Here is a 9,961-nt window from a genome sequence, read left to right as displayed (position 1 = left end):
ACGAAACGGTCATTTTGTCGACGAAATGAACAATTTTGTAACGAAATATTCCGTGTGACACTTGGCGCTCCATGGTTTTTGTCCATGGTTTAAACCATGGTTTCAATATATTGTACAACCTTCGTGAATTCGGGCCCATGGGTTGATAGGAGGGTTTGCAAAAGAGAGTCATTACCTGTGAGACCTCTCGTCCATTCTCCTATCAAAGACCTAGGCTGCCTTCATAGATCAAGGGGATAGATATCACACACAAACGGGGTCTGGAGCCATTTTATTTTCACCTCTTCTGTATTCTTCTTCTTCTTCCCAACCCCCAACCCCAACCCCCTTCCCCTTTGTAAAGAGCACGGGAAATAGAAATGAAGGCATGCTTCCAAGTGAAATATGAAAGCGATCCATCATGTCGGGAGGGGGAGGGGCAATCTATTCACCAACGTACTCATGAGGCATGGCTGACATATTGCATAGTACAGAGGAAGCTGATCAAGTCGATCAAGAAATTCATGATAGATTGTTGTCATTGTACTTGTCTGTTTGAAGTTCTAGTAAGCTTCGCAGTTTTTATAGGGGTCTAGCTGGACAGGACTTGTACAAAGGGGAGTGTCTTTGCAAGATAAGGGGAGCGTTAGATGCAAGAGGCCCTCATCAATGGGGGCCGAGGAGATATGAATTTTATTGTAATTCAATATAATTTGAAGATAGATTTAGAAATGTTAAAATGTTAAAATTTAAAGATAATAATGTGATTCAACTTATAGGATTCAGCTACTTAGGACATGTACTGTTGATCTCTTAATTATTGTAAATGGAATTTGACAAATTCGGATTTTTTCATATCAAATGTCATTAAAAGGTCAAGGAAAAGTTGTAGATATTTGAGTGGAGTTACGGCTGCTCCCGTTTTGTCGCAGTAAGTTCAGGTTTATACGCGAACAGAAAGATATTATGCTCCACCTTTCACATTATAAACGTCCTTTGTAACTTACAATACTGCGTAAGGGGTTCATCGGCAAAAAGATTACAATAATAAAGGTAGAATATCATAGTTTCCTCGTGTCGACTGTAATTTTCAACATTTTCATCGATTTTTGCTGTAGCCTTATCTTCGCCAAATATTCCAAGCGGTCGTCACCCTCTAATATATTCGATTTACTTGTGCAAAGGAGAAAAAAAATCACAGTTAAAGCTTTTCGAAAGAATTAATAAAGGGGCATTGTGACGTATTTCACCTCTCTCTCTCATCCTACATTCTCCAACCTCGCGTTCCATCTTATTTCTTGTTTGTGTATAGACCTCAATGGCCGAGTAATAAGAGCGCCTTTGTAGGGTGATTTATCTCTGGTAAGTGTATCAGACCAATCAGATTATAAGTCAATTCATCATACGCTCAGCCTTTCTTTGTGCTCCATTGTTATAATTGTAATTTGGGTGGAATAAAAGCTGTCTGCTTTGACCATCCTTTTTCTTTTCCTGATTAGTAAACAACTTGGCGTCGTGATGACTTAAGGAGGTTGAGACCTTTTCTCCTCTGACCCAGTTTAGGCCATTGACATTTTACCGAGTAAAAATATCCAAAAGCGCCATATAGGAAACTTACAGTGTCCCATCACTCTTATTATTCGATGCTTTGGAGTGCAAATCTGGTTGCCAGTGCAAGACGAAGTTCCATGACATTCGCCTAAATTTCAAAATGAAGTTAGCTGCATTAATTGTAATCAAAGTGTTGGAGCAATAATTGTGGAGTTGGCAATTATTGCCTTACGAGTGACATACGTGTTCGTTAAACAAGACAAGGAGACGCCGTAGCATGAACTCCCTGCCAACATTGATCAACCTGCATGTATTATGTTATATGGACACAGATTGATGCTGGATAGTTGCTTTTTAAGAATAATTCTTTTCCTTCTTCCCTTTTACAAGACAGTGCAATTCAGCAAATTTTGCTAATAATAGCTTGGCTGATAGTGTTAGAGAATTAACCATCCAAACGGACGCGACAGTCGAAAGGAATTTCATTGATCGTCTAGAACACTACTCCAATCATGCCAATGTTGAATGTCAGGTGACCGATTGACGCCCTATGATCACGTGATTGTAACTATTTAACGATATTATAACGTCAATTACACAGTGCTCCTCATTTTTTTTCGTCGATTAGGTGCTATTGGCGTCACCCATCCTTTAGAACACAATTTCCCGTGACTTTGCCTCCGACATACCTACCATATTATTTTCTTTACACCTCTCCAGGTAAACATTGAGCCAACATACATACCTTTCTTCGAAATATGGATAGCTGTGCTCTTTGTTTTAGGATTACATGTGTAGTAGGCCCATACATCATAATGATGATAACATAAAATGATATTTCATACACACATGATTCAGATGAGGAAGTCATAACGTAATGGTATTTAAGGAGTCGCGTGTATCTCAACTTTTGTTTGATTTACATTTTTCAGTACCTTAAGGCAACAACCGAGTCCAATGTAACTATGCCATCCTTCTTTAGAAGATAATTATGTTATCATGAGAAGTACACTCACACACTGCTCATCACGTACCAAGTAACCCTCCTAGCTACCCCGACAAGCAGGCGCAGGGACGTCTGTCTTCATCAAGCGGTGGGTCGCGCATTTTGGCGCCTTCACATTCTCGACCACAAGGCATTGTTGTCTGCCTTATACAAACCAACCTCACGGCCGCAGGGATACAGTAGATAGTTCATCATCAGTAACCACTGTGTCATCCACGGCATTATCAAGTATATAGCAATGTTTCAGCAGTATGTATGTTTTGCTAAGTCGTCACAGTCAGTTAGGGGGGGGGGGGTCCCTTTCTCCTTGATTTACTTTTGGAATAACAGAGGATCTGCCATCGGAGCTTCAGCAGGAAAAGAAAAGACCTCGTAATTTACCAAAGAGTGAATTGTGTATCATTGTGGTTCTTGGAAATCTCGTCGATAATATTTATTTAACATTGGTCTCATGGAAGATATCGTACAAAGCATTCGTGATGGCACAGTAAAAAAGGGAAAAAGTACCAAAAGTTTTATCAGCGAAGAGCTGAAACTATTCTATTTCGTGAACAGGGCTTACCAACCCTAATAATAACTGTAAGATTTCCTGGCAGTTTTTGTGGTTCAGGTAACTAATGGCTACTCCGTTATTTCCGATGCTAATACGTAAATGTAAGAAACTCGCATAAAAAAATGACCCTGGAGTTCAACAGATAGGCACACACACACACACACACACACACACAGGACGATGTCTCATCTTTAGAGTCACACCTCAAAGTTATTAAATTGACAATCATTATTTGAGTATTTGTAATTGAATTATTACCGTGTCATGCTTTTTAGCGAAAGAAAAAAATGCACAGTGTGATCGCCTAAGAAAATTTAATGTCTCCACTGCTTGTCATTTTAGTTGTTAACATACGTCGTCAAATGAGGCCATATTTAATCAGAAGAAAGCGAAGCCGTCGTCGTTTACACCAGAGTATCGAAGCTTCTATACTCTTTGGATTTAAACACCATTATTGGACCCCTGTATGCCAGGGTACAGTGACCTTTCTTCTGTTCATGATCCCCAAGATCTTGAATGTGTCCATGACCTTACAGTTTCAGCAGTTCAATTGGTAGAGGAAAGAGAATCAAAACAATATTTCTCGAGTGTCGTCTGCGCGTCATACCAGACACCAGACATGATGGTCTACAGTTCTATGCCGTGTTAGGCGCATGAAGAGCAAGGTTGGTGGAGAACCACCGCATACGAGTACGGTGGCGCATTTCGACGAAAATCAAATGGGGAAAGATGGAAGTGAACGGCTGGTAAAGGAAGTGGTTAGCCATGGATATCGGTCGATTTACGATACACGCGATAACATTTGACTCCTTCGTTCGTACAGACAAAAATGTCGGGTGGTGTTTAACCTGGGGTCATTGGATGTAAATTATGAGGTTGTTTGCTAAGTGAAGACAAAGCTTACGCATCCAAATAAACCTGCATTTGCAGGAGGCTGGCATTATCGGAGAGAGAAAGAAACAATCAATTGTCCGTTCACTTTTCGTTTTTTTTTACAGTCTGTTGAAAAGGAAATATCCAGCATCAATAAAGATTTTACTGCCTTCGTTTGACCGGGGTAAAACCTCCAATACTCTGCAAAGGAATTGTTTGTGCATGCCATTTGCATTCCATGGCTATTCTTTACTGAGACCTATTGAGATTTCGCACAGGTTCATCAGCATTGATAGGGGCCAGGTATATCGTTTGCTGGTCATTATTATTTTGTTGATGCGGCTATCTCGCTTTTCAATCACTGAAAGAGCATTCATCATGTGCTCTGGAGTCATGGTAAGCAGAGAGAGAGAGAGAGGGGGGGGGGGACACCGCATTTTTGCAATCACAGCGTTATTGCTCAGCATGTCTTCCATTGGCATTTAATCACAGTGTGACAGAACTTGATTCTACAGGGTTTTTTTTGTATGTGTATGTGTGTGTGTGTGTGAATGTAGACATACTTTGTAGCCGATTATTCAGCATTTTTTTTTGGGCCAATCTCTGTAGGCGTTGACGAACATCAGAGATGTGTCTCCGTGCACTCCATCTGCTCTGGGCAACATATGTAGTTTGAAATTCAAGTCAGCACGGTATTTTGCATAATTATTTTGCTGTATGCCCTGGACACGCCTGGACGTCATATTCATTAGCTTCGTGTCAGTTATTGATCCGAATGTGATTGGTCTGTTTACAAATCACTCCTTATGGGGCGGGGAGAGTGCTTGCTAATTGTAACGCCTGTTCTAAGTGACGTCATGATCTCGATGAATTAATGTTGACTCATTCGAATGGTTGAAAGTGACTCTGTAAACGGACTGCCGCTTCATCATACGAACGAATTGTTTACTCACCCTACACTTCGTCGTGGCGAAATCTATATTATCCGATTTCGGTATTGGAAATCGGTGGATCGTCATTGCATGGTTGGTTCTGCGTTTTATCTGAAATCAAGATCAGTGGTATTGTCAAGGCCAATGAATTCAGTGAAATAAGATTTGAAATGAGTGGGTGATTGTTGTTGTTGTTTCGTGTGTGCACGAAACCAGGACATGGCAATGTAGCCTAAGGATGAAGGCATAAGAATAAGGTGTTCTAGTCTTTGACCATCTCTCGTCTGCTCGTATCATGCACGTGCAACATTGGCTGAAACGAATTTAGATGGGCGGGAAATATTACTGAAGCAGAGTAGGGCCAACATGTAGTATCCATAGGAACGTATATTGCGGACATAGTTTATCCCCTTTCGCCGGTACCATCCAGTCCAACAGACACACTTCGGATATTCGCCCAGTGCACGTTACCATGGAAACAAATACCCGCCTTCAGCCCAAGGATCCACATCACAAAACTTTAGCGCAGAAAAGGGCTGCAATGGTGGGGGGTTGGGGTGGGGGGGGGGGGGGGTTGTGGGAGAGTTACGATATACTGGCTGAGTAACTGACATGCCACAACGTTATTTTGATCCTGATATCTAGTACCTGTGGCAGGATATTACCTAGATCGACGCAGGTAGCCGAAATAGAAAACGCATTCCATAAAGCTACCATTTTCAATAATACTATTATAATCGAGGCCACGTATCGTAGTGAGACCAGATATGCTATAAAAATAGTGAAAACAATTTCCCTCATCTCCATAGAGATACCAGACGTCTCTGTTCGGCGCAGTGACGCAGCGGGTCGGTGATGTTCCTGTGGGCGAGGTCGGCCTCTTACTCGGTCGGTGGTGACGAGATGACCCCGTTTTGGGTCAGAACGTTGCGAGGTCCTGCTGTTTGATGCAGCGACATCATCCCGGGCGATAGCGGCAACAATTTAGGGCCGAGACGTAGTGTAGGAGGGAGAAGTCGATACGGAACCTCGCGTCTGCTGAATCATTAAAATATACGGAATTGGACTATCGAGACATAACAACGACATACCCTACCCCCTTTTAACGTGGACATAATCTCTACGACTTTGCATTGACTTACATTCAAAATATTTATTTCTCCCCCAGATTTCTTTGAACATTCTCACAAAGGACAGACCAGCAATACATACCGGCAGAGTCAAGAAGGGCGTACCCAGTCGTTTCTTTCCTTCAGCTCAATTTGTAAATTGTCATGTCATAGTTCTGTACATTCGTTCAAAGTCTTCTGGTAGTTGACTTGTGGTTAGGGTATATAGCAGGTTTGCAAGGAATCAAATCAAATCTATTTAAATAGCGTCATTACGCTTTTAAATCAGTAGATTGAACTGATTGCGGATTCAATGAAATCTGGAAATATTATTTATGGTTGGAATTATATATGATAAGGGCGAATAAAAGACTGCTTCTCTTCCGGCAGCTCAAAGCGGAAGCAATATTGCTGATAACAAACTGTATTGCTTAATCTCATACTGGCAGATAAGGCGCATGGATATCGGAAATAGTGGTGTCGTGCACATTGAGTAATCTCTTGCGTGCGTGCCTGCACACATCCTCCGATTTGAACTCGTGACCGGAGTTCTCCCTATTCCATTATCTTGCTGATGTCGCTTAATTGGACTCAATAACGAATTAGTTGACTAATGGCAATGGAGCCACTTACATTTCACCTCGTGCTCTGCCAATTAGACCATTCACCGAGCGAGCACTGGTATAACGCACTGATGTCGCGTTCGTTGGCTCCGATGTGAACTTTCATCACGTTTGGGCATCGATAGTTTTTGTTTGTCGGCTGTCATAGCACCGTCAATGCACGCAAAACTGCGTCAGTGAAAGTGATGAAAAGCGAGAGTGCTAGTTTCTTATCCATTATGATTTAATGTGCTTCGTCCATTGTCCCTCACCTGCGACAAAATCTTAAAATTTCTCACCATTCCAACACTAATGTTAACTTAGTAGAGTGTCAGTTGCCTCAAACAAATCATGCAGTTCAGTCAGTTCAGTTATTCATGTTTATTTGTTTTTTCAAATTTTCTCTTCAATTTACAGGGGTGTCTTCAGTGTACATAATTACCGCCATGTGCCTGTGAGCCGGAACTCGGCCACTGTCCGACGGGTAGGAAACGTCTACGTGTTTCCCTACTACAGTGCCACACGGAGGAGGATCTACAGATGCGGCTACGGCGCCGCCAGACTCGGCTGCTGCGCCGGGTGGAAGAGGAACAGCGTAGCGGGAACGTGCACACGTAAGGACATCCCATTTGCTTGCTGTTCATCATAATGTATCATTAGTAATACCAAATTTTATAGGGTTGTTCTCGATGCACGAATCTGATCTGCTGGCGAACTCCCCGACTAGAGACTTGACGAAGATATCTCCTCCCCAGGCACCTTCCAGTTAAAAGAATATTCAATTATCTAGTCCTCTTCTTCACGTGCAAACAACTTGTTTACGTAGAAACTTTTCTTGTTGTGTTGAAAGCGCAGCATAGGACCATGCCTAAATAAACAAAATATAACAAAAACAAACAAACAAACAAACAAACAAACAAACAAACAAGCTAAACAAGAAGAAACCTTGCTCAACAGCGATAAAACTCACCCTGAAGTACCCACTTCTCACTTTTTACTTGAAAGGGGTTTTATGAACACTCTAACGCTCAGTCTTTAAAAAGCGGTGGATTTCACGCGCTAGGGTTTAGTTTACACACTTGCTTTTGAGATTGTCTCCGAGACTGAATAGATGATAATCTACTCGATACACCGCACCTCCCCCTCTCCCCCCCCCCCCCCCCCCCACTTCCCTCCCCATCACCAACAAGTTCAGGAAATGGACGAGAAGGGGAAAATCTCCATGCCTAATCAGAAGCTTTCCTGCGATGATTGAAGTATTGCTTCCAAGGTATGTTACCAGGGTAGCAATAATTCAAGTTGCCATTAAGCATTCGTAAAATGGTCTGACGCGAAAGCTTCGGGCATTTTGCCTTTGACGTCAGTCAAATTCTTTATACATTCCATTTCCTTCAAGGTGGCTACATTTTAATGATTTGTCGCATATAGGTATAGTTTATATGCCATAGTGTAGTATGTCAGAAGTAAGGAAAGAGAAAAATGGTTCGTAGCTTCGAAATTGTCTTTCCTCTTATGCTTTTCCTCTCTTGTTTTTGGAAAAGTGCACGAGTTGAAAAATTGGTATATATACCTACATCTGTCTATATATGTATACTGTAGTATACTTTTATCTATCTATCCATCTATCTACATAATGCGTTTGGGGTTTATTCAAAGGTCATGCACTACATGTTTGGTATAGGTTTCATACCAAAATGACGATGAACTTGGAAGATAAAGAATAAAACCAGATATCGGAGTCACACTATTCCTTCAGCACTGCAGAATGTAAACTTTCCCAGTTTAAGGATGTAAAGATGAAAATATAGGGGTTACAAGTGGAGAGCCATAGAAGGCACATGAACGTAGGATGAAAAGTCCTGACATCACAATATGGACTCTTTTGGTGTATACAAATCTGTATATCAATTTCCTTTGCTACATACCTGCTGAAAAACACACACACAACTGCATTTCTTTTAACAACTCCCCACTCCCCCCCCCCCCCCCCGCCAACGTCAGAGACTGGAGACAAATATTAATAGTGGCTTCCATTCATGTAAACAAGTTCAACGCTTTGAGAGGCATTTGGCTTGGTGAAGGTTAAATGATTCAAGGAAACTCCCCTGGGCGAGACTAATGTTGCCCCTGCTGTGTGTGTTCCTTGCAATAGACTACAATTGATTACTTAAGTGGCAGACACGTCCCGTAGTTCCATTATTGTTTTCCCCCTTCTTTTTAATTCGATCGTCAGCCATTCCTGATTATAGAGGAAGGCGAGTGGGCGTGTACCCTGCATGCGTGTCCAGCCTGTTTAGAAATAGAACGGCGTATCATGTTCTTGTCTGAAACACGGAATAGAAAAGACGTTAATAAATACAATGTTTGACATTTTCATATACACTATGTCAAACTAGGAAGTGATTTGGTGTGGAAAATTATCATAGATCATTCAGCAGATGAGATTTCCCGGACACAAGCAAATGAATGATGAGTTGTAAGATTGACAGCAGTGACTAGCGAATATTGGTACATGTACTATACTGTAACGTGTCCGTGTGAATTGTCAGTTCATTACACATTTCTCTATATGGTGCAAAAGTGGAGGAGTCTTTTTTTTTAACCATTTTCTTAAGTAGGCCTACATACTCTGTATGTGGCAAATGAAAATGCAATGCATGAAAATTATCATATTGACTGAAAATGTTCTGATGTAAAAGTGATTGGTAAGTAATCAAGTTAAATTAATGATATGCCTTCAGTTAACAATGGGGTGAATACCACGTGGTATTGGACATTATCTGACCTCTCGGGATGCGCAGGGGATAAAGCTGGAGCATGCTTAGAAACACCCTAGTGCTTGTCGGGCTGTCGGCAGAGTGGGCAGTGATATTTGACATGGTTATTCTCAAGGGAAGCAATTCTTCTTAAAAACGCTTCAAACAAGAATGCAGACAAACAACGCGACAGCGACACACCTACTCATGGCGTGATTTAATTTTCATTAGCCCCCACACAATGCCTTGTTCGGTCTAGTTCTCTTTTGTTTTCCTCACAGCGTATGAGCAACATGAAACGGTTATGAAGAAAAATAACAAAGAACACTGTCGTCTTAACCTCCCCCCAAGAAAAAGTAAAAAGAAAAAGAAAAAAGGGAGGAAATCAGATAAACACAAAAGCGAACACTTCTCTTATGAATCCTCCCACCACATAGAGGGAAAACAAGCCTGCGCAGCTATATAGTCCTCTAAACACTCATGCACACAAACTGCACAGAGGTATTGTGACAATGAACCCATAGAATTAACAAATTTCCCCTTGTTTATCACGAACCTTTAGTTTAAGCGACCTACATCGCTTTATAGATACAGCGGTAT

At 41.5% G+C, this 9,961-nt stretch overlaps 1 protein-coding gene across 1 annotated transcript in view; it reads left to right on the top strand.

Annotated features, from left to right (window-relative positions):
• The first annotated feature begins 3,742 nt into the window (after positions 1-3,742).
• The window catches only part of LOC139729166 (uncharacterized), an 84,529-nt gene continuing 78,310 nt past the window's right edge, over positions 3,743-9,961 (top strand). Inside the window, exons 1-3 of the mRNA XM_071640096.1 lie at positions 3,743-3,835; positions 5,704-5,789; positions 7,023-7,219. Of these exons, the coding sequence (XP_071496197.1) occupies positions 3,743-3,835; positions 5,704-5,789; positions 7,023-7,219 (376 nt within the window). The remainder of the gene's footprint in view (positions 3,836-5,703; positions 5,790-7,022; positions 7,220-9,961) is intronic.

Source organism: Diadema antillarum, unplaced genomic scaffold (genome assembly GCF_040938485.1).
Source record: "Diadema antillarum isolate AM-2024a unplaced genomic scaffold, OU_Dant_1.0 seq00000221_RagTag, whole genome shotgun sequence".
NCBI classification, from domain to species: Eukaryota; Metazoa; Echinodermata; class Echinoidea; order Diadematoida; family Diadematidae; genus Diadema; species Diadema antillarum.
This window is presented reverse-complemented; position numbering and strand designations above follow the sequence as displayed.